The sequence below is a fragment of the Hyla sarda genome, chromosome 5 (genome assembly GCF_029499605.1).
Source record: "Hyla sarda isolate aHylSar1 chromosome 5, aHylSar1.hap1, whole genome shotgun sequence".
Lineage (NCBI taxonomy): Eukaryota > Metazoa > Chordata > Amphibia > Anura > Hylidae > Hyla > Hyla sarda.
The window spans coordinates 26,709,369-26,736,410 of record NC_079193.1 but is presented as its reverse complement, the minus strand read 5'-3'; the positions used below and the strand labels follow the sequence as shown (position 1 = coordinate 26,736,410).

Here is a 27,042-nt window from a genome sequence, read left to right as displayed (position 1 = left end):
AGTACAGTATAAGGCTTCTATCACTAATATACTACTATCACTAGTACAGTATAAGGCTTCTATCACTAATATACTACTCCTACCACTAGTTCAGTGTAAGGCTTATATAACTAATATACTACTCCTATCACTAGTACAGTATAAGGTTTCTATCACTAATATACTACTCCTATCACTAGTACAGTATAAGGCTTATATAACTAATATACTACTCCTATCACTAGTACAGTATAAGGTTTCTATCACTAATATACTACACCTATCACTAGTACAGTATAAGGCTTCTATAACTAATATACTAATCCTATCACTAGTACAGTGTAAGGCTTCTATAACTAATATACTACTCCTATCACTAGTACAGTATAAGGCTTCTATAACTAATATACTACTCCTATCACTAGTACAGTATACTGCTCCTATCACTAGTACAGTATAAGGCTTCTATCACTAATATACTACTCCTATCACTAGTACAGTATAAGGCTCCTATCGCTAGTACAGTATAAGGCTTCTATCACTAGTACAGTATAGGGGTTTTATCACTAGTACAGTATAGGGGTTTTATCATTAGTACAGTATACTGCTCCTATCATAAGTATAAGGCTTCTGTCACTAGTATATGTCTACTAACACTATACAACTCCTATCACTAGTACAGTATACTGCTCCTATCACTGGTACAGTATAAGCTCAATTCACTAGTACAGTATAAGGCTTCTATCACTAGTACAGTATACTGCTCCTATTACTAGTACAGTATAAGGCTTCTATCACTAATATACTACTCCTATCACTAGTACAGTATAAGGCTTCTATCACTAGTACAGTATACTGCTCCTATCACTAGTACAGTATAAGGCTTCTATCACTAATATACTGCTCCTATCACTAGTACAGTATAAGGCTTCTATCACTAATATACTGCTCCTATCACCAGTACAGTATACTGCTCCTATCACTAGTACAGTATAAGGCTTCTATCACTAATATACTACTCCTATCACTAGTACAGTATAAGGCTTCTATCACTAATATACTGCTCCTATCACTAGTACAGTATACTGCTCCTATCACTAGTACAGTATACTGCTCCTATCACCAGTACAGTATACTGCTCCTATCACTAGTAAAGTATAAGGCTTCTATCACTAATATACTACTCCTATCACTAGTACAGTATACTGCTCCTATCACTAGTACAGTATACTGCTCCTATCACCAGTACAGTATACTGCTCCTATCACTAGTACAGTATAAGGCTTCTATCACTAATATACTACTCCTATCACTAGTACAGTATACTGCTCCTATCACTAGTACGGTATAATGCTCCTATCACTAGTACAGTATACTGCTCCTATCACTAGTACAGTATACTGCTCCTATCACTAGTACAGTATACTACTCCTATCACTAGTACAGTATAAGGCTTCTATCACTAATATACTACTCCTATCACTAGTACAGTATAAGGCTTCTATCACTAATATACTACTATCACTAGTACAGTATAAGGCTTCTATCACTAATATACTACTCCTACCACTAGTTCAGTGTAAGGCTTATATAACTAATATACTACTCCTATCACTAGTACAGTATAAGGTTTCTATCACTAATATACTACTCCTATCACTAGTACAGTATAAGGCTTATATAACTAATATACTACTCCTATCACTAGTACAGTATAAGGTTTCTATCACTAATATACTACACCTATCACTAGTACAGTATAAGGCTTCTATAACTAATATACTAATCCTATCACTAGTACAGTGTAAGGCTTCTATAACTAATATACTACTCCTATCACTAGTACAGTATAAGGCTTCTATAACTAATATACTACTCCTATCACTAGTACAGTATACTGCTCCTATCACTAGTACAGTATAAGGCTTCTATCACTAATATACTACTCCTATCACTAGTACAGTATAAGGCTCCTATCGCTAGTACAGTATAAGGCTTCTATCACTAGTACAGTATAGGGGTTTTATCACTAGTACAGTATACTGCTCCTATCATAAGTATAAGGCTTCTGTCACTAGTATATGTCTACTAACACTATACAACTCCTATCACTAGTACAGTATACTGCTCCTATCACTGGTACAGTATAAGCTCAATTCACTAGTACAGTATAAGGCTTCTATCACTAGTACAGTATACTGCTCCTATTACTAGTACAGTATAAGGCTTCTATCACTAATATACTACTCCTATCACTAGTACAGTATAAGGCTTCTATCACTAGTACAGTATACTGCTCCTATCACTAGTACAGTATAAGGCTTCTATCACTAATATACTACTCCTATCACTAGTACAGTATAAGGCTTCTATCACTAATATACTGCTCCTATCACCAGTACAGTATACTGCTCCTATCACTAGTACAGTATAAGGCTTCTATCACTAATATACTACTCCTATCACTAGTACAGTATAAGGCTTCTATCACTAATATACTGCTCCTATCACTAGTACAGTATACTGCTCCTATCACTAGTACAGTATACTGCTCCTATCACCAGTACAGTATACTGCTCCTATCACTAGTAAAGTATAAGGCTTCTATCACTAATATACTACTCCTATCACTAGTACAGTATACTGCTCCTATCACTAGTACGGTATAATGCTCCTATCACTAGTACGGTATACTGCTCCTATCACTAGTACAGTATACTGCTCCTATCACTAGTACAGTATACTACTCCTATCACTAGTACAGTATAAGGCTTCTATCACTAATATACTACTCCTATCACTAGTACAGTATAAGGCTTCTATCACTAATATACTACTATCACTAGTACAGTATAAGGCTTCTATCACTAATATACTACTCCTATCACTAGTACAGTATAAGGCTTCTATCACTAATATACTACTCCTACCACTAGTTCAGTGTAAGGCTTATATAACTAATATACTACTCCTATCACTAGTACAGTATAAGGTTTCTATCACTAATATACTACTCCTATCACTAGTACAGTATAAGGCTTATATAACTAATATACTACTCCTATCACTAGTACAGTATAAGGTTTCTATCACTAATATACTACTCCTATCACTAGTACAGTATAAGGCTTCTATAACTAATATACTACTCCTATCACTAGTACAGTATAAGGCTTCTATAACTAATATACTACTCCTATCACTAGTACAGTATAAGGCTTCTATAACTAATATACTACTCCTATCACTAGTACAGTATACTGCTCCTATCACTAGTACAGTATAAGGCTTCTATAACTAATATACTACTCCTATCACTAGTACAGTATACTGCTCCTATCACTAGTACAGTATAAGGCTTCTATCACTAATATACTACTCCTATCGCTAGTACAGTATAAGGCTTCTATCACTAGTACAGTATAGGGGTTTTATCATTAGTACAGTATACTGCTCCTATCATAAGTATAAGGCTTCTGTCACTAGTATATGTCTACTAACACTATACAACTCCTATCACTAGTACAGTATAAGCTCAATTCACTAGTACAGTATAAGGCTTCTATCACTAGTACAGTATACTGCTCCTATCACTGGTACAGTATAAGCTCAATTCACTAGTACAGTATACTGCTCCTATCAGTACAGTATACTGCTCCTATCACTAGTACAGTATAAGGCTTCTATCACTAGTACAGTATACTACTCCTATCACTACTACAGTATACTGCTCCTATCACTAGTACAGTATAAGGCTTCTATCACTAGTACAGTATAATGCTCCTATCACTAGTACAGTATACTGCTCCTATCACTGGTACAGTATACTGCTCCTATCACTAGTACAGTATACTGCTCCTATCACTAGTACAGTATACTACTCCTATCACTAGTACAGTATACTACTCCTATCACTAGTACAGTATACTGCTCCTATCACTAGTACAGTATAAGGTTTCTATCACTAGTACAGTATACTGCTCCTATCACTAGTACAGTATAATGCTCCTATCACTAGTACAGTATACTGCTCCTATCACTAGTACAGTATACTGCTCCTATCACTAGTACAGTATAATGCTCCTATCACTAGTACAGTATACTGCTCCTATCACTAGTACAGTATACTACTCCTATCACTAGTACAGTATACTACTCCTATCACTAGTACAGTATACTGCTCCTATCACTAGTACAGTATAAGGTTTCTATCACTAGTACAGTATACTGCTCCTATCACTAGTACAGTATAATGCTCCTATCACTAGTACAGTATACTGCTCCTATCACTAGTACAGTATACTGCTCCTATCACTAGTACAGTATACGGATTCTATCACTAGTACAGTATAAGGCTTCTATCACTAGTACAGTATACTACTCCTATCACTAGTACAGTATAAGGCTTCTATCATTAATATACTACTCCTATCACTAGTACAGTATAAGGCTTCTATCACTTATGTACTACTTCTATCACTAGTACAGTATAATGCTCCTATCACTAGTACAGTATACTGCTCCTATCACTAGTACAGTATACTGCTCCTATCACTAGTACAGTATACTACTCCTATCACTAGTACAGTATAAGGCTTCTATCACTAATATACTACTCCTATCACTAGTACAGTATAAGGCTTCTATCACTAATATACTACTATCACTAGTACAGTATAAGGCTTCTATCACTAATATACTACTCCTATCACTAGTACAGTATAAGGCTTCTATCACTAGTATACTGCTCTATCACTAGTACAGTATAATGCTCCTATCACTAGTACAGTATAAGGCTTCTATCACTAATATACTACTCCTATCACTAGTACAGTATACTGCTCCTATCACTAGTACAGTATAAGGCTTCTATCACTAATATACTACTCCTATCACTAGTACAGTATAAGGCTTCTATCACTAATATACTACTCCTATCACTAGTACAGTATACTGCTCCTATCACTAGTACAGTATACTGCTCCTATCACCAGTACAGTATACTGCTCCTATCACTAGTACAGTATAAGGCTTCTATCACTAATATACTACTCCTATCACTAGTACAGTATAAGGCTTCTATCACTAATATACTGCTCCTATCACTAGTACAGTATACTGCTCCTATCACTAGTACAGTATACTGCTCCTATCACCAGTACAGTATACTGCTCCTATCACTAGTACAGTATAAGGCTTCTATCACTAATATACTACTCCTATCACTAGTACAGTATACTGCTCCTATCACTAGTACGGTATAATGCTCCTATCACTAGTACAGTATACTGCTCCTATCACTAGTACAGTATAAGGCTCCTATCACTAGTACAGTATACTGCTCCTATAACTAGTACAGTATACTGCTCCTATCACTAGTACAGTATAAGGCTTCTATCACTAATATACTACTCCTATCACTAGTACAGTATAAGGCTTCTATCACTAATATACTTCTCCTATCACTAGTACAGTATAAGGGCTTCTATCACTAATATACTACTATCACTAGTACAGTATAAGGCTTCTATCACTAATATACTACTCCTATCACTAGTACAGTATAAGGCTTCTATCACTAATATACTACTCCTACCACTAGTTCAGTGTAAGGCTTATATAACTAATATACTACTCCTATCACTAGTACAGTATAAGGTTTCTATCACTAATATACTACTCCTATCACTAGTACAGTATAAGGCTTATATAACTAATATACTACTCCTATCACTAGTACAGTATAAGGTTTTCTATCACTAATATACTACTCCTATCACTAGTACAGTATAAGGCTTCTATAACTAATATACTAATCCTATCACTAGTACAGTGTAAGGCTTCTATAACTAATATACTACTCCTATCACTAGTACAGTATAAGGCTTCTATAACTAATATACTACTCCTATCACTAGTACAGTATACTGCTCCTATCACTAGTACAGTATAAGGCTTCTATCACTAATATACTACTCCTATCACTAGTACAGTATAAGGCTCCTATCGCTAGTACAGTATAAGGCTTCTATCACTAGTACAGTATAGGGGTTTTATCACTAGTACAGTATACTGCTCCTATCATAAGTATAAGGCTTCTGTCACTAGTATATGTCTACTAACACTATACAACTCCTATCACTAGTACAGTATACTGCTCCTATCACTGGTACAGTATAAGCTCAATTCACTAGTACAGTATAAGGCTTCTATCACTAGTACAGTATACTGCTCCTATCACTAGTACAGTATAAGGCTTCTATCACTAATATACTGCTCCTATCACTAGTACAGTATAAGGCTTCTATCACTAATATACTACTCCTATCACTAGTACAGTATAAGGCTTCTATCACTAATATACTGCTCCTATCACCAGTACAGTATACTGCTCCTATCACTAGTACAGTATAAGGCTTCTATCACTAATATACTACTCCTATCACTAGTACAGTATAAGGCTTCTATCACTAATATACTGCTCCTATCACTAGTACAGTATACTGCTCCTATCACTAGTACAGTATACTGCTCCTATCACCAGTACAGTATACTGCTCCTATCACTAGTAAAGTATAAGGCTTCTATCACTAATATACTACTCCTATCACTAGTACAGTATACTGCTCCTATCACTAGTACGGTATAATGCTCCTATCACTAGTACAGTATACTGCTCCTATCACTAGTACAGTATAAGGCTTCTATCACTAATATACTACTCCTATCACTAGTACAGTATAAGGCTTCTATCACTAATATACTACTATCACTAGTACAGTATAAGGCTTCTATCACTAATATACTACTCCTATCACTAGTACAGTATAAGGCTTCTATCACTAATATACTACTCCTACCACTAGTTCAGTGTAAGGCTTATATAACTAATATACTACTCCTATCACTAGTACAGTATAAGGTTTCTATCACTAATATACTACTCCTATCACTAGTACAGTATAAGGCTTATATAACTAATATACTACTCCTATCACTAGTACAGTATAAGGTTTCTATCACTAATATACTACACCTATCACTAGTACAGTATAAGGCTTCTATAACTAATATACTACTCCTATCACTAGTACAGTATAAGGCTTCTATAACTAATATACTACTCCTATCACTAGTACAGTATAAGGCTTCTATAACTAATATACTACTCCTATCACTAGTACAGTATACTGCTCCTATCACTAGTACAGTATAAGGCTTCTATAACTAATATACTACTCCTATCACTAGTACAGTATACTGCTCCTATCACTAGTACAGTATAAGGCTTCTATCACTAATATACTACTCCTATCACTAGTACAGTATAAGGCTCCTATCGCTAGTACAGTATAAGGCTTCTATCACTAGTACAGTATAGGGGTTTTATCATTAGTACAGTATACTGCTCCTATCATAAGTATAAGGCTTCTGTCACTAGTATATGTCTACTAACACTATACAACTCCTATCACTAGTACAGTATACTGCTCCTATCACTGGTACAGTATAAGCTCAATTCACTAGTACAGTATAAGGCTTCTATCACTAGTACAGTATACTGCTCCTATCACTAGTACAGTATACTGCTCCTATCACTAGTACATTATACTGCTCCTATCACTAGTACAGTATACTGCTCCTATCACTGGTACAGTATAAGCTCAATTCACTAGTACAGTATACTGCTCTTATCAGTACAGTATACTGCTCCTATCACTAGTACAGTATAAGGCTTCTATCACTAGTACAGTATACTACTCCTATCACTAGTACAGTATACTGCTCCTATCACTAGTACAGTATAAGGCTCCTATCACTAGTACAGTATAAGCTCAATTCACTAGTACAGTATACTGCTCCTATCAGTACAGTATACTGCTCCTATCACTAGTACAGTATAAGGTTTCTATCACTAGTACAGTATACTGCTCCTATCACTAGTACAGTATAATGCTCCTATCACTAGTACAGTATACTGCTCCTATCACTAGTACAGTATACTGCTCCTATCACTAGTACAGTATACGGATTCTATCACTAGTACAGTATAAGGCTTCTATCACTAGTACAGTATACTACTCCTATCACTAGTACAGTATAAGGCTTCTATCATTAATATACTACTCCTATCACTAGTACAGTATAAGGCTTCTATCACTTATGTACTACTTCTATCACTAGTACAGTATAATGCTCCTATCACTAGTACAGTATACTGCTCCTATCACTAGTACAGTATACTGCTCCTATCACTAGTACAGTATACTACTCCTATCACTAGTACAGTATAAGGCTTCTATCACTAATATACTACTCCTATCACTAGTACAGTATACTACTTCTATCACTAGTACAGTATAATGCTCCTATCACTAGTACAGTATACTACTCCTATCACTAGTACAGTATACTGCTCCTATCACTAATATACTACTCCTATCACTAGTACAGTATAAGGCTTCTATCACTAATATACTACTATCACTAGTACAGTATAAGGCTTCTATCACTAATATACTACTCCTATCACTAGTACAGTATAAGGCTTCTATCACTAATATACTACTCCTATCACTAGTACAGTATAAGGCTTCTATCACTAATATACTACTCCTACCACTAGTTCAGTGTAAGGCTTATATAACTAATATACTACTCCTATCACTAGTACAGTATAAGGTTTCTATCACTAATATACTACTCCTATCACTAGTACAGTATAAGGCTTCTATAACTAATATACTACTCCTATCACTAGTACAGTATAAGGCTTCTATCACTAATATACTACTCCTATCACTAGTACAGTATAAGGCTTCTATCACTAATATACTACTCCTACCACTAGTTCAGTATAAGGCTTATATAACTAATATACTACTCCTATCACTAGTACAGTATAAGGCTTATATAACTAATATACTACTCCTATCACTAGTACAGTATACTGCTCCTATCACTAGTACAGTATAAGGCTTCTATCACTAATATACTACTCCTATCACTAGTACAGTATAAGGCTCCTATCGCTAGTACAGTATAAGGCTTTTATCACTAGTACAGTATAAGGCTTCTATAACTAATATACTACTCCTATCACTAGTACAGTATAAGGTTTCTATCACTAATATACTACTCCTATCACTAGTACAGTATAAGGCTTCTATAACTAATATACTGCTCCTATCACTAGTACAGTATAAGGCTTCTATCACTAATATACTACTCCTATCACTAGTACAGTATAAGGCTCCTATCGCTAGTACAGTATAAGGCTTTTATCACTAGTACAGTATAAGGCTTCTATCACTAGTACAGTATAGGGGTTTTATCACTAGTACAGTATACTGCTCCTATCATAAGTATAAGGCTTCTGTCACTAGTATATGTCTACTAACACTATACAACTCCTATCACTAGTACAGTATAAGGCTCCTATCACTGGTACAGTATAAGCTCAATTCACTAGTACAGTATAAGGCTTCTATCACTAGTACAGTATACTGCTCCTATCACTAGTACAGTATAAGGCTCCTATCACTAGTACAGTATACCGCTCCTATCACTAGTACAGTATACTGCTCCTATCACTAGTACAGTATAAGGCTCCTATCACTAGTACAATATACTGCTCCTATCACTAGTACAGTATACTGCTCCTATCACTAGTACAGTATACTGCTCCTATCACTAGTACAGTATAAGGCTTCTATCACTAGTACAATATACTGCTCCTATCACTAGTACAGTATACTGCTCCTATCACTAGTACAGTATACTGCTCCTATCACTAGTACAGTATAAGGCTTCTATCACTAGTACAATATACTGCTCCTATCACTAGTACAGTATACTGCTCCTATCACTAGTACAGTATACTGCTCCTATCACTAGTACAGTATACTGCTCCTATCACTAGTACAGTATACTGCTCCTATCACTAGTACAGTATACTGCTCCTATCACTAGTACAATATACTGCTCCTATCACTAGTACAGTATACCGCTCCTATCACTAGTACAGTATACTGTTCCTATCACTAGTACAGTATAAGGCTTCTATCACTAGTACAATATACTGCTCCTATCACTAGTACAGTATACTGCTCCTATCACTAGTACAGTATACTGCTCCTATCACTAGTTCAGTATACTGCTCATATCACTAGTACAGTATACTGCTCCTATCACTAGTACAGTATACTGCTCCTATCACTAGTACAGTATACTGCTCCTATCACTAGTACAGTATAAGGCTTCTATCACTAGTACAGTATACTTCTCCTATCACTAGTACAGTATAAGGTTCCTATCACTAGTACAGTATACTGCTCCTATCACTAGTACAGTATAAGGCTCCTATCACTAGTACAGTATACTGCTCCTATATCTAGTACAGTATACTGCGCCTATCACTAGTACAGTATAAGGCTTCTATCACTAGTACAGTATACTGCTCCTATCACTAGTACAGTATAATGCTTCTATCACTAGTACAGTATACTGCTCCTATCACTAGTACAGTATACCGCTCCTATCACTAGTACAGTATACCACTCCTATCACTAGTACAGTATACTGCTCCTATCACTAGTACAGTATAAGGCTTCTATCACTAGTACAGTATACTGCTCCTATCACTAGTACAGTATAAGGCTCCTATCACTAGTACAGTATACCGCTCCTATCACTAGTACAGTATACTGCTCCTATCACTAGTACAGTATAAGGCTCCTATCACTAGTACAATATACTGCTCCTATCACTAGTACAGTATACTGCTCCTATCACTAGTACAGTATACTGCTCCTATCACTAGTACAGTATAAGGCTTCTATCACTAGTACAATATACTGCTCCTATCACTAGTACAGTATACTGCTCCTATCACTAGTACAGTATAAGGCTTCTATCACTAGTACAATATACTGCTCCTATCAATAGTACAGTATACTGCTCCTATCACTAGTACAGTATACTGCTCCTATCACTAGTACAGTATACTGCTCCTATATCTAGTACAGTATACTGCGCCTATCACTAGTACAGTATAAGGCTTCTATCACTAGTACAGTATACTGCTCCTATCACTAGTACAGTATAATGCTTCTATCACTAGTACAGTATACTGCTCCTATCACTAGTACAGTATACCGCTCCTATCACTAGTACAGTATACCACTCCTATCACTAGTACAGTATACTGCTCCTATCACTAGTACAGTATAAGGCTTCTATCACTAGTACAGTATACTGCTCCTATCACTAGTACAGTATAAGGCTCCTATCACTAGTACAGTATACCGCTCCTATCACTAGTACAGTATACTGCTCCTATCACTAGTACAGTATAAGGCTCCTATCACTAGTACAATATACTGCTCCTATCACTAGTACAGTATACTGCTCCTATCACTAGTACAGTATACTGCTCCTATCACTAGTACAGTATAAGGCTTCTATCACTAGTACAATATACTGCTCCTATCACTAGTACAGTATACTGCTCCTATCACTAGTACAGTATACTGCTCCTATCACTAGTACAGTATAAGGCTTCTATCACTAGTACAATATACTGCTCCTATCAATAGTACAGTATACTGCTCCTATCACTAGTACAGTATACTGCTCCTATCACTAGTACAGTATACTGCTCCTATCACTAGTACAGTATACTGCTCCTATCACTAGTACAGTATACTGCTCCTATCACTAGTACAGTATACTGCTCCTATCACTAGTACAGTATACCGCTCCTATCACTAGTACAGTATACTGTTCCTATCACTAGTACAGTATAAGGCTTCTATCACTAGTACAATATACTGCTCCTATCACTAGTACAGTATACTGCTCCTATCACTAGTACAGTATACTGCTCCTATCACTAGTTCAGTATACTGCTCATATCACTAGTACAGTATACTGCTCCTATCACTAGTACAGTATACTGCTCCTATCACTAGTACAGTATACTGCTCCTATCACTAGTACAGTATAAGGATTCTATCACTAGTACAGTATACTTCTCCTATCACTAGTACAGTATAAGGTTCCTATCACTAGTACAGTATACTGCTCCTATCACTAGTACAGTATAAGGCTCCTATCACTAGTACAGTATACTGCTCCTATATCTAGTACAGTATACTGCGCCTATCACTAGTACAGTATAAGGCTTCTATCACTAGTACAGTATACTGCTCCTATCACTAGTACAGTATAATGCTTCTATCACTAGTACAGTATACTGCTCCTATCACTAGTACAGTATACCGCTCCTATCACTAGTACAGTATACCACTCCTATCACTAGTACAGTATACTGCTCCTATCACTAGTACAGTATAAGGCTTCTATCACTAATATACTACTCCTATCACTAGTACAGTATAAGGCTCCTATCGCTAGTACAGTATAAGGCTTTTATCACTAGTACAGTATAAGGCTTCTATAACTAATATACTACTCCTATCACTAGTACAGTATAAGGTTTCTATCACTAATATACTACTCCTATCACTAGTACAGTATAAGGCTTCTATAACTAATATACTGCTCCTATCACTAGTACAGTATAAGGCTTCTATCACTAATATACTACTCCTATCACTAGTACAGTATAAGGCTCCTATCGCTAGTACAGTATAAGGCTTTTATCACTAGTACAGTATTAGGCTTCTATCACTAGTACAGTATAGGGGTTTTATCATTAGTACAGTATACTGCTCCTATCATAAGTATAAGGCTTCTGTCACTAGTATATGTCTACTAACACTATACAACTCCTATCACTAGTACAGTATAAGGCTCCTATCACTGGTACAGTATAAGCTCAATTCACTAGTACAGTATAAGGCTTCTATCACTAGTACATTATACTGCTCCTATCACTAGTACAGTATAAGGCTCCTATCACTAGTACAGTATACCGCTCCTATCACTAGTACAGTATACTGCTCCTATCACTAGTACAGTATAAGGCTCCTATCACTAGTACAATATACTGCTCCTATCACTAGTACAGTATACTGCTCCTATCACTAGTACAGTATACTGCTCCTATCACTAGTTCAGTATACTGCTCCTATCACTAGTACAGTATACTGCTCCTATCACTAGTACAGTATACTGCTCCTATCACTAGTACAGTATAAGGCTTCTATCACTAGTACAGTATACTTCTCCTATCACTAGTACAGTATAAGGTTCCTATCACTAGTACAGTATACTGCTCCTATCACTAGTACAGTATAAGGCTCCTATCACTAGTACAGTATACTGCTCCTATCACTAGTACAGTATACCGCTCCTATCACTAGTACAGTATACCACTCCTATCACTAGTACAGTATACTGCTCCTATCACTAGTACAGTATACTGCTCCTATCACTAGTACAGTATAGTGCTCCTATCACTAGTACAGTATACTGCTCCTATCACTAGTACAGTATAAGGCTTCTATCACTAATATACTACTCCTATCACTAGTACAGTATACTGCTCCTATCACTAGTACAGTATACTGCTCCTATAACTAGTACAGTATACTGCTCCTATCACTAGTACAGTATAAGGCTTCTATCACTAGTACAGTATACTGCTCCTATCACTAGTACAGTATGAGGCTTCTATCACTAGTACAGTATACTGCTCCTATCACTAGTACAGTATAAGGCTTCTATCACTAGTACAGTATAAGGCTTTTATCACTAGTGCAGTATAAGGCTCCTATCACTAGTACAGTATAAGGCTTCTATCACTAGTATACTGCTCCTATCACTAGTACAGTATACCGCTCCTATCACTAGTACAGTATAAGGCTTCTATCACTAGTACAGTATACCGCTCCTATCACTAGTACAGTATACTGCTCCTATCACTAGTACAGTATACCGCTCCTATCACTAGTACAGTATACTGCTCCTATCACTAGTACAGTATACTGCTCCTATCACTAGTACAGTATACTGCTCCTATCACTAGTACAGTATACTGCTCCTATCACTAGTACAGTATACTGCTCCTATCACTAGTACAGTATAAGGCTCCTATCACTAGTACAGTATAAGGCTTCTATCACTAGTATACTGCTCCTATCACTAGTACAGTATGAGGCTTCTATCACTAGTACAGTATACCGCTCCTATCACTAGTACAGTATAAGGCTCCTATCACTAGTACAGTATACCGCTCCTATCACTAGTACAGTATACTACTCCTATCACTAGTACAGTATACCGCTCCTATCACTAGTACAGTATACTGCTCCTATCACTAGTACAGTATACCGCTCCTATCACTAGTACAGTATACTGCTCCTATCACTAGTACAGTATACTGCTCCTATCACTAGTACAGTATACTGCTCCTATCACTAGTACAGTATACTGCTCCTATCACTAGTACAGTATAAGGCTCCTATCACTAGTACAGTATACTGCTCCTATCACTAGTACAGTATAAGGCTTCTGTCACTAGTATACTGCTCCTATCACTAGTACAGTATGAGGCTTCTATCACTAGTACAGTATACCGCTCCTATCACTAGTACAGTATAAGGCTTCTATCACTAGTACAGTATACCGGTCCTATCACTAGTACAGTATAAGGCTTCTATCACTAGTACAGTATACCGGTCCTATCACTAGTACAGTATAAGGCTTCTATCACTAGTACAGTATACCGCTCCTATCACTAGTACAGTATAAGGCTTCTATCACTAGTACAGTATACTGCTCCTATCACTAGTACAGTATAAGGCTTCTATCACTAGTACAGTATACTGCTCCTATCACTAGTACAGTATACCGGTCCTATCACTAGTACAGTATAAGGCTTCTATCACTAGTACAGTATACCGCTCCTATCACTACTACAGTATACTGCTCCTATCACTAGTACAGTATACCGCTCCTATCACTAGTACAGTATACTGCTCCTATCACTAGTACAGTATAAGGCTTCTATCACTAGTACAGTATACTGCTCCTATCACTAGTACAGTATACCGGTCCTATCACTAGTACAGTATAAGGCTTCTATCACTAGTACAGTATACTGCTCCTATCACTAGTACAGTATACCGCTCCTATCACTACTACAGTATACTGCTCCTATCACTAGTACAGTATACCGCTCCTATCACTAGTACAGTATACTGCTCCTATCACTAGTACAGTATAAGGCTTCTATCACTAGTACAGTATACTGCTCCTATCACTAGTACAGTATAAGGCTTCTATCACTAGTACAGTATACTGCTTCTATTATAAGTATAAGGCTTCTGTCACTAGTATATGTCTACTAACACTATACAACTCCTTTCACTAGTACAGTATAAGGCTTCTATCACTAGTACAGTATACCGCTCCTATCACTAGTACAGTATAAGGCTTCTATCACTAGTATACTGCTGCTATCACTAGTACAGTATACTGCTTCTATTGTAGTGTCTGGGGTGTTGCAATGATATTACAGGGTCTGGTGGTATTAACCCTTAATTGTCGTGACACCAGGGTGCAGTTTGCTTAATATTGGAGGTCCTGCCACCAACCGGACCACAAACGGCAGGGATAATAAACGGAATGTCCACAGCAGATTTTTATGAGATAACTGGAAACTTTTACTTGAACTTTTATGCAACAGTCTTTACAATTGTACAGTTTCTCTTGAGGTAACCGGGATGCAGGTTCCTCAAAGGCTTTGCTGGGATTTGTAGCTTTTAGCTTTAAGCAGGCCACACAGTTTCTCTTGAGGTAACCGGGATGCAGGTTCCTCACAGGCTTTGCACTTGTAGCTTTTAGCTTTAAGCAGGCCACTGTGCTACTAATTATAAGATTTGAGTGGAATAGTTGTCACACAGGCTTTGTAGGTTGAGCTTTATAACTCACGGTTTTAGTGGCTGCTGGTCCTTTAGGCTTTGGTCTAGTTGAGATGAATGAAGATATGCTGATTGTGCTTGCTTCATAGTCCGGAACTAAGAGTGTGAATTTAGTGACTGCAGCCCCTTATATACAAGAGGGGCTGGACTAATCCCATTGGCTGCAAAGCCTGTAAGTCCTGAACCCAGAGAACTCTGGGTACATCACATGACATTACCACATGACCCAGGAAGGTCCTAAATATCTGTACAACCATTATAACATATCACATGACCTAGGAAGGTCCTTTACATTTAGATAACATCTATATACATTAAATAATATACAGTAGCATATTTATGTGAGGCGAACAAGGGGTAAGCCCTGCAGGAGAGCCCTGTGGAAATGGAGGGACTCTAGTTGAGTGGACTTTAGACAGGGACAGGACAAGGTCCTGTACCAGGACACCCCACTATCATAAGTATAAGGCTTCTGTCACTAGTACATGTCTACTAACAGTATACAACTCCTATCACTAGTACAGTATAAGGCTTCTATCACTAGTACATGTCTACTAACAGTATACAACTCCTATCACTAGTACAGTATAAGGCTTCTATCACTAGTACATGTCTACTAACAGTATACAACTCCTATCACTAGTACAATATAAGGCTTCTATCACTAGTACATGTCTACTAACAGTATACAACTCCTATCACTAGTACAGTATAAGGCTTCTATCACTAGTACATGTCTACTAACAGTATACAACTCCTATCACTAGTACAGTATAAGGCTTCTATCACTAGTACATGTCTACTAACAGTATACAACTCCTATCACTAGTACAGTATAAGGCTTCTATCACTAGTACATGTCTACTAACCGTATACAACTCCTATCACTAGTACAGTATAAGGCTTCTATCACTAGTACATGTCTACTAACAGTATACAACTCCTATCACTAGTACAGTATAAGGCTTCTATCACTAGTACATGTCTACTAACAGTATACAACTCCTATCACTAGTACAGTATACTGCTCCTATCATAAGTATAAGGCTTCTATCACTAGTACATGTCTACTAACAGTATACAACTCCTATCACTAGTACAGTATAAGGCTTCTATCACTAGTACAGTATAAGGCTTCTATCACTAGTACATGTCTACTAACAGTATACAACTCCTATCACTAGTACAGTATAAGGCTTCTATCACTAGTACATGTCTACTAACAGTATACAACTCCTATCACTAGTACAGTATAAGGCTTCTATCACTAGTACATGTCTACTAACAGTATACAACTCCTATCACTAGTACAGTATAAGGCTTCTATCACTAGTACATGTCTACTAACAGTATACAACTCCTATCACTAGTACAGTATGAGGCTTCTATCACTAGTACAGTATACTCAGGGGTCAAGTCCTGGGAAAAAAAAATATGGGAGCTCTTTCACATTTGGAAACAGTGTTCCTGCTTTCAAAAAAGTGCAGGAACTCATTTCCCATGCGTTCCTGCAGGACTTGAGTCCTGAGTATACTCCTTCTTTCACTGGTATGAGGCTTCTGTCACTAGTGAACGGCTCCTAACACTGTATAACTCAAATAACTAGTATACTACACCTACCTTTTATATTAGACTCCTGTCATTATATATGGCTCTTATCACTAATATAATGTACAGTCTTCAATGCTTCTGTACTCTTATCACTACTATATATATATATATATATATATATGTATATATATATATATATATATTTATATATCCTTTCACTAGGATACAGTTTCTATCACTTATATACACCTCCTATTGTTAGTGTCATTTCCATTGCTAGCATACAATTCTCATCACTAATATACAGGTCTGTGTGCCTAGGATTCAGTACAGTTCCTATCCATAGTATATGGATCCTGTCACTAGAACACCTCTCCTATTACTAGTATACAGCGCCTATCATAATATACACATAGGTATGTGTGTTTTTTTCCATTTTTTGTAAGAACAGTTATCCAGGATTAGAAAAAACATAGCAGCTTTCTTCCAGAAACAGTGTCACTCCTATCCTCAGGTTGTGTGTGGTATTGCAGCTTAGTTCCATTGAAGTCGATGGACTATGGCACTATTTTTGGAAGATAAGGGGAAAGTTGTATTACAAGGTAATGTCCATCTGTCCACAGGTTGCATGTCCTATGGCAATGTAGCTCCATACAGTTCAATGGAGTTCAGCTGCAATACCAGACAAAACCCATGGACATGTGTGGCGCTGTTCCAGGAAGAAAGCAGCCATGCTTTTCTAATCCCAAACAATGACTAAGTTATTTGTACAGTCATCATTACAGCAGATTATACTCTCATTATCCTGCATGAACAAATTCATGTGACTGTAGTGAGTGGGATGTTGCTACTTTATGTAGTGCAGTCTGGTTTGTCCTTCTAAAGGTCTACAGTTACTTTTTATATTATCATCTTTAAGTTCCTGCACATTTTTCTGGAATTACAACCCCATGAGAACTGTGTAAATATATTTTGCGTAGAGCACTACAGATAAGGATCTGAGCGAGGTTCTGATAAAAACCGTGCCGTGAATTTCTGTAAAATTACTCCTTGGGGGAGGTATCCATTTAGCGGTGATGGAGAGGTCCTGTAGTGAATTTACTAGTATCAATGCAAAAATTGCAGAGCCTGGTTTTTCCCAAACTATTTTCAGATGTGTAAAATAAAAATGTAAAAACAAAACAAAAACAAACCTACAAAACCTCCCTCAAAAAGAAATAAAGATCATGTGTTGTTCTCTAAATACACCACGCCTGTCCGTCACAGGTTGTATATAGTATTGCAGCTAAGCCTCGTTCGCATCAATAGAGCTGAACTGCAATACCAAACCCAACACACAGTCAGAGGTGGTGCTGTTTATAGAAGAAAAAAAATGTTTTTCATACCCTAGGCAACTCCTCTATGATAACTTTTATTATTGGTACATAAGGTATATAGACGACGTCTCTGGTAGACCCAGCCTATCAATTGTATAGGAAACATTCTGTTCTGTCCTATACAGAAAAATTGTTTTTCCCAACCTGGTTGCCTTCAGCTGTTGCAAAACTACAACTCCCAGCATGCCTGGACAGCCTATGGAGTTGTAGTTTTGCAACAGCTGTAGTCACCCTGGTTGGGACAGTAGGTGCAGCTTTTTTATTCTTATCTCTACAGCCAGAGAATTATATGACGGTTTTGGGAACCTGTAGTGAATTTACTAGTATCAATGCAAAAATTGCAGAGTTTGTTTTTTACCAAACAATTTTGTAGATGTAAAAAAATGTAAAAAAAATTAAAAAAAAAGCTACAAAACCTCCCTCGAAAACAAAGATCCTGTGTTGTTTATTCTCTAAATAGTTATTATTGCAATACCAGATCCAACACATAGGCAGGGGTGATGCTATTTGTGGGGGAAAGAAGTCATGTTTCTTTAACCACAGACAACTCCTTCCCTAAAGATTTATTATTTGTATTTCGGGTATATAGATGACATCTCCGGTATACCCAGACCATCAATTGTATAGGAAACCTTCTCTTCTGTCCTATACAGGAGAATAGTGTTTCCCAACCTGGGTACCTTCAGCTGTTGCAAAACTACAACGCTCAGCATGCCCGACAGCTCTGGCTGTCCGAGCATGCTGAGAGATGTAGTTTTGAAACAGCTGGAGTCACCCTTGTTGGGAAACACTGCAGTAAAAAAAAAAAAAAAAAGGGATGCTAGTACATACCAATCCAATGGAGGCCCGAACGACAGGTGGGTCCTGGTATCAAACTATACATTTGTGGTGTCCCGGTACCATATTGCATACCATACCTTTTGTTAGGGTCCCCAAAGTCAGAGTTCCTAGTAACTGTGGGATTCCGCTTCTTTAGTCATCCCCTAGTCACCCCTCAAATAGTTAATATATTTCTAAAATAAATGTAAATACTATATAGAAAGTGTATACTTACCTGCATGGCGTCGCAGGACATGCGGGTCATGTGACTCGGGTTGGAACTCTATGGTAGGTAAAAGGACCTTTGGAGGTTCTGGGTGATGTAATACCCACAATGCCTTGTAAAGCTGATTGACAGATGTGTGGACCAATCCTAAAACAGCCAGCCCCTGCCCATATAAGGGAGCTGCAGCAAATAGACGCTCTCTTGGGTTGCTGACACTTCATGAGGTAGGACCTTCGCAACTTACAATGACAAATACTAGGCCACAGCCTGCCAGCCTTGGCCAGAAGCTAAATAGTGAGTTCTTACAAACTTCCCCGCTTATGCTAGCCCTGGACCCTGGACCTAAACATAACCCTAAATCCAGCGGATCTGCGCATACTAAATCCTACTAAGCTAAAGAACTTTCAAAAGTCCCAACCATACGTCAGTCTCAGCTAAGCTGTATATAGACTCTGTTATAAAGACTGTTCCTGTATTCGCATGTTACAGAAAATCTTCAGTAAAGTTTACGCAAGTTTTCAGCAAAGCTCTGGTTGTGGACAATACTTTATTCTGCATCTACCTATCGCTCTTGGGAAGGGTGGTGATAGGCCAAGCCATACAGCATTTAACCCTCACTATGGCGTCACGACTGACAAGAGTTAATTATAACCGTGATATACCTCACAGCAACACCCCAACTGCCATACACCCCCCCCTCCCCCAAGGCACCACACATCTCTCATGCAACTGGCAAAAATGGGGGGGGGGGGGGGGGGGGGGCAGAAGGAGCCAAACAAGAGTTGTTAATGACTGGGGGTAGATACAGTAAGTGTTTTATTCTGGTCTCTATAACCCAAGCATTTATATTAAGGTTTTGGGAACACTGGAATAACCCTTTGAGGTCTCTCACCATCTGCAGTCCTCTGTAAATCCACAGATAACATCTCTGCTAAGTCAGACAATCTGGATTCTGCTACATCATATACAGCACATTCATGTTTAGTCTTATTCTGCGTGTGAAGCGTCCTGTTTGTTTGTTTGCTCATGTGAAGCGTCCTGTTTGTTTGTTTGCTCAGTGAATCGGTGAAATGCTTTTCCCATGTGATTTTCCACAGAAGGTAATTTTTGTTTCTGTTTCTGTGTTTCAGCATACAGATCTGTGTCAGTACATGGACAAATACCCCGGGGGTCTGCATCCTGACAATGTGAAGGTAAAGAGTCTGTTCATACACGGAACTCAGACGAGATTATTAGCGGCCTTAATGCGCGTCCGCATGGGCGGGGGGGGGGGGGGGGCTGGGGGGACTGCATCAGCAGGGACCGATAAAGTTATGGCAGAAAGTCACTTTTGAAGTACTCACCCAGAGACCTCACACATTACCATATATATATTGTACATGTGACTCCACTGCTTATGGAGCTTCAGAAATTAGAGGCCTAACAGAAGACATGTTTTCATACCCCAGGCAACTCCTTTATGAAAACGTTAATTATTATTATATAAGGTATATAGACGACATCTCTAATAGACCTAGCCCATCAATTGTATAAAAAACCTTCTGTTTGGGCTGTCCGGGCATGCTGGGAATAGTAGTTTTGCAACAGCTGAAGGTGCATTGGTTGGGAAACACAGCACCTAGGACATTTAGGCTTTTTGTGAATGACCCAATAGGAATTGTCCTTAGCAGCAAGTGACTGGCTACAAGTCAGCTTTAAATAGGACCTTTGGACTCAAGAAAGAGAGAGCAGTAATTCTATTTGTGTTTTTATCCAAATAGAAATATGAGTTTTATTTGTGTTAGGAGTTCACTAAATGAAGTTGTATTTACTTTGTAGAATGTTCTTTTCTTTGGGCATTATCCTTACTTTTAGGATATGTACACACGGGAGCGCATCCGCAGCATATTTGTTGCCATGGTGCTGCCAGCACACACAGAGTTAAGGCAGATCTGCAGATACAAGCGGACACACAGAGCTACGGCAGCAGCAGATAACTCCCTCTGCCTTAACTCTGTGTGTGCCGACAGCGCATCCACAGCGTCAAATACGCTGCGGATACGCTCTTGTGTGAACATACCCTTAGGCCGGGTTTCCACACAGGTTTTTTCCTGGCTTTTTTTTGGAGAACTACAACTGCAGTTTTTGAGCCAAAGCCAGAAGTTTATTCAGTTGGAATGGGAAATGCAAAGGAAGGATTTATACTTCTCTTTCCAGCTGGATCCACATCTAACTTTGACTGAAAAACTGCAGCGTCAGTTGTCCAAAAAAAAACACCAGAAAAAAACCTGTGTGTAAACCTGGCCTTGGGGTGGTTGCAGGTGCATTTTTGCTCTTATTTTGTCCTTAGAGGGGTTATCCAATATAAGGTGATTTTAGTACATACCTGCCAGGCTATCTTTTTGTGAACTGGGTATTTCCTGTTGGAGTTTGATCTCCTAAACTACACATCCCATAGTTCCATGCTTGTAAGGGTAAAGTTACATTCCTCCCTCCCACCCACTGCAGCACAAATAAGCTTAAAAAGACCAGTGTTTTCTAACCACCAGGGTGCCTACAGCTGTTGCAAAATTATCTCTCTCCCACCCAGCAGTCGCTCCACCCATTGAAGCAGGACAGGCTCCTTTTGCACAACTGACTAGTGATGTCAGGTCTTGGGCCGCACTGTAACCTGGGAAATCCCAAGACCTGAGTAATTTTGTATGCTGTTAAAAATAAATATTGGGGCGAAAATCACAGAAGAATTGTGAGACCACCGACACACAGGTACAGACACTATATTATGAACTACACTAACTATACAGCACCTGTAGCATAGTCCAGTGTTTCCCAACCAGGGTGCCTCCAGCTGTTGCAAAACTACAACTCCCAGAATGCCTGGACAGCCAAAGGCTGTCCAGGCACACTGGGAGTTGTAGTTTTGCAACATCTGGAGGCACCCTGGTTGGGAAACACTGGTATAGTCAAATAAAAAAAATCCTGGAATATACCTTTAATCCCTGGCTTGACCGCACATCTAATGACCCAAACTGATGCATAGGGTTCGGCAATGGTTAGTTTGTGTTGTTAGACAGGGCTTAGTTTAACACACAGTAATGCATGAAGTATTCCAATGCATTATTTTATTATTTCCAAATGGAAATTATCAGTAACAAATGCAAAAAAACTTTTCTTTTTCTTCTGTTTTAACTTTACATTCCTGATGGGGTTGAATTGCACCATTTTAGTGTGGAATATGCATATAAATATGAAAATTGTTCCATGTGAACATACCGTAACTGTAATGCCCAATATAGTAAATTTCATGAGTAATGTGTACTGCCCCACAGTGGTCAATTGTAGTAGTTTTTCTTGTCAAAAAAAGGCAGCTTGTCCCTGAAAAAATACATTTGGGTCAATGCTTAAAACAATAAAGGGAACACTAAGATAACACATCCTAGATCTGAATGAATGAACTAATCATATGAAATACTTTTCGTCTTTACAAAGTTGAATGCGCTGACAACAAAATCACACAAAAATTATCAATGGAAATCAAATGTATCAACACATGGAGGTCTTGATATGGAGTCACACTCAAAATCACAGTGGAAAACCCCACTACAGGCTGATCCAACTTTATGTAATGTCCTTAAAACAAGTCACAATGAGGCTCAATAGTGTGTGTGGCCTCCACGTGCCCGTATGACCTCCCTACAACGCCTGGGCATGCGCGTGATGAGGTGGTGGATGGACTCCTGGGGGATGTCCTCCCAGACCTGGACTAAAGCATCCGCCAACTCCTGGACAGTCTGTGGTGCAACTTGGCATTGGTGGATGGAGCGAGACATGATGTCCCAGATGTGCTCAGTCGGATTCAGGTCTGGGGAACGGGCGGCCAGTCCATAGCATCAATGCCTTCCTCTTGCAGGAACTGCTGACACACTCCAGTCACATGAGGTCTAGCATTGTTTTGCATTAGGAGGAACCCAGGGCCTCCCAAAGAAATGCCACCCCACATCATTACTGACTCACAGCCAAACTGGTCATGCTGGAGGATGTTGCAGGCAGCAGAAAGTTCTCCACAGCGTCTCCAGACTCTGTTAAATGTGCTCAGTGGGAACCTACATTCATCTGTGAACAGCACTGGGTGCCAGTGGTGAATTTGCCAATCTTGGTGTTCTCTGGCAAATGCCAAACATCCTGCACGGTGTTGGGCTGTAAGCACAACCCCTACTTGTGGACATCGGGCCCTCATACCACCCTCATGGAGTCTGTTCCTGACTGAGTGGACACATGCACATTTGTGGCCTGCTGGAGGTCATTTTGCAGGGCTCTGACAGTGCTCCTCCTGCCCCTCCTTGCACAAAGGTGGAGGTAGCGGTCCTGCTGCTGGGTTGTTGCCCTCCTACGGCCTCCTCCACGTCTCCTGATGTACTGGCCTGTCCCCTGGTAGCGCCTACATGCTCTGGCCACTACACTGACAGATACAGCAAACCTCTCCACAGCTCACATTGATGTGCCATCCTGGATGAGCTGCACTACCTGAGCCACTTGTGTGGGTTATAGACTCCGTCTGATGCTACCACTAGAATGAAAGCACCGCCAGCATTCAAAAGTGACCAAAACATCAGCCAGGAAGCATAGGAACTGAGAAGTGGTCTGTGGTTACCACCTGCAGAGCCACTACTTTATTGGGGGTGTCTTGCTAATTGCCTATAATTTCCACCTGTTGTCTGTTCCATTTGCACAACAGCATGTGAAATTGATTGTCAATCAGTGTTCTTCCTGAGTGGACAGTGTGATGTCACAGAAGTGTCATTGACTTGGAGTTACATTGTGTTGTTTAAGTGTTCCCTTTATTGTTTTGAGCAGTGTATAAAAACTGCTTTGTTTTCCTGAGATGCAGACACAGTTCAAAACTATGACAGAGCAGAGAGCTGTGAGGGGGTCGAGAGCAGCCGAGGATATTGGTGTCCGGGCAGTGTGTTCTGCATAGTGCCGCCTGCACTGAGCCACATTCAGCAGTAATAGGATTTGGGCTTTGTTGTGACATCTATACTGCCCCCATTTTCTAATGGGGACCCCTTAGTGCCTCCTTAGTAATATCGACCCCTAGTAGCCTCCTTGAGTAATGATGCTGTCTTAGCACTGATGCCCCACTGAGTATTAATGCCCCTCTTCATAATAATGAGTCTTTTAGCAATGATGCCCACTTATTGCCCCCAACAAACAGATCTTCTTACTCTCTTCAGGATTGTAGTCTATAAGCGGAGTTCTCCAGGCATTACGCTGCTCTGTGCAGGAATCCTGCTTTGGCAGCTTATATCCTGCAGGCCTGAAGTGACCACCATTAGCTACATCTATGTCTGGAAGACGCAGATACTGTTGAAATTGGTGGTCGCTGAGAGATCTGGGGCACAGAATCAAAAATGTTGGACTCCCAGGCCATAGGCTTAAAGGGGAAGAACTCCAGTACTTAACTGCAGGATAGGGGATACGTGTCTGATCGTGGGGGTTCTGGCCACTGAGATCCCCCCCCCCCTCCATCTTCTGCATGGTGCCCCAATGTTCTTAACATTTGTTGTCAGAGCACCTGCTATCCTCCGGCATGAAGAGAGCCAGGGTGACGGGAAGGAGATCATGGGGGTCCAACAGTTATCGCCTATCCTGTGGTCAGGGGATAAGATGTTACGTACCGGAGTACCCCTTTAATGTGCCATCAGCCTTTGAGAGTGTATGGGGGAGCAGGGAGTGAGTGGCTCCATGCTCTATCATAGTATCCAATTGTATGGACATCCTGAGAATTCTCATATTGTTAAAAGGCATTCAGGGGGTTAATTAAAACTGTGAATCTGACGCATTTACTTATGACCTGGTGCATCAATAATAATAATAATAATAAGAGGAAAAATCGAAATGTATGTGGTGACCCACGGGTGTATGACAGGACCACGGGTGTAGCAGTGTGAGTGGTGGGATCAGATGGTATTAACCCCGGGGGCAAGATGTTGTTAACCCCTAGTGTTCATGACGCCAGTGTGGTTTTAGGGTTCCGGAACACCTCACTCCTGGTTCCTCCGCTATCCCAGTTTCTAGTAGGGAAATGAGAGTCCATAACCAGTTATGGTCAAACGGAGGCTTTACTGAGTATAAGACAGATGGAATTATCTTCACAGCTAAGGCCAAATTTCCCAGAGAGGTGGCCAGGACCCAGAGGACCTCACAGCTTGCTGGACCAATGCTTGTAATAAACTTGACTCGAGATTAGACTTGACTGGACTATGTGCAGGACTTGACTAGTTTCAGTGACAGCAGACATAGACTTGAGACTTACTGGAATGACTGTAGCTTTTGGGGTCTTCCAGATGCTGATCACTTGCACTGAGATCTGTACTTACTGGTTCTCAGTAAAGGAAGAGAAGAGAGTGAATTGTAATGGCTGCCCCTTTATATAGTGGGGGCTGGACTAAAGTCCATTGGTCAAGCTGCTGGTCATAGGTTAAGCTGGTGGTCTCTGGGAGAACATGTGACAACAAATCATGTGACTACATAACATAACATGTGACAGACTCACAGGTCCTTGAGACCTCCCAAAGGTCCTCTGCTCTATCTATACATTAGGAGACTGTCTAGACATTAAAGTGATATACACAACATTATGGAACAACAGGGGGAGACCCTGCAGGGGAGCCCCAAGGTCACTGAGGAGCTCAACCTGACAGGGCCTAAGGGTAGTACAGGACCATGTCCTATACTGGGACATCACATGTATTTTATATAATATTTATCATTTTAAGGTAGTAGTTAATAATAATAATAATAATAATGTAGTACTGGTAAAAACGAAGTAGTAATAATAATATATAAAAATATTTAATCATATGCTTTATCAATCTATTTCAGAGCCTTTCGTTTTCTTTTTGTTTTCATATTCCAGGATGGTGCTAATTTCAGAGCTTTTTTTTCCATACTTTCTTACTAAAATTAGCAGTTTTGTACTGGGTTTTCCCGCGGTGGCAGCGGATGATAAATGTGACGAATCTTTTTGATATTAAGATGGCAGAGACAATGCTGGCATGAGTCCAGACGCCTGGGGGGGGGGGGGGGGGCTGTATTAATGATGCGGGCGCACAACATCTCTGTTGCAGACTGAATAGGTGAATACAGCGAGCCCTGTAATAAAGCTGTCGGCCTCAATAACGGGTGTCACATAGGATTCAATCCAGTCCAGCGCTCTCTC

General features: G+C 39.2%; 1 protein-coding gene across 5 annotated transcripts in view; it reads left to right on the top strand.

Moving 5' to 3' along the window:
* Positions 1-27,042, top strand: part of CDK14 (cyclin dependent kinase 14) — a 551,260-nt gene that overhangs the window by 242,828 nt on the left and 281,390 nt on the right. For all 5 annotated transcript variants that reach the window (XM_056519057.1, XM_056519056.1, XM_056519058.1 and 2 more), the window contains one exon: positions 20,972-21,034. In XM_056519057.1, the coding sequence (XP_056375032.1) occupies positions 20,972-21,034 (63 nt within the window). The remainder of the gene's footprint in view (positions 1-20,971; positions 21,035-27,042) is intronic.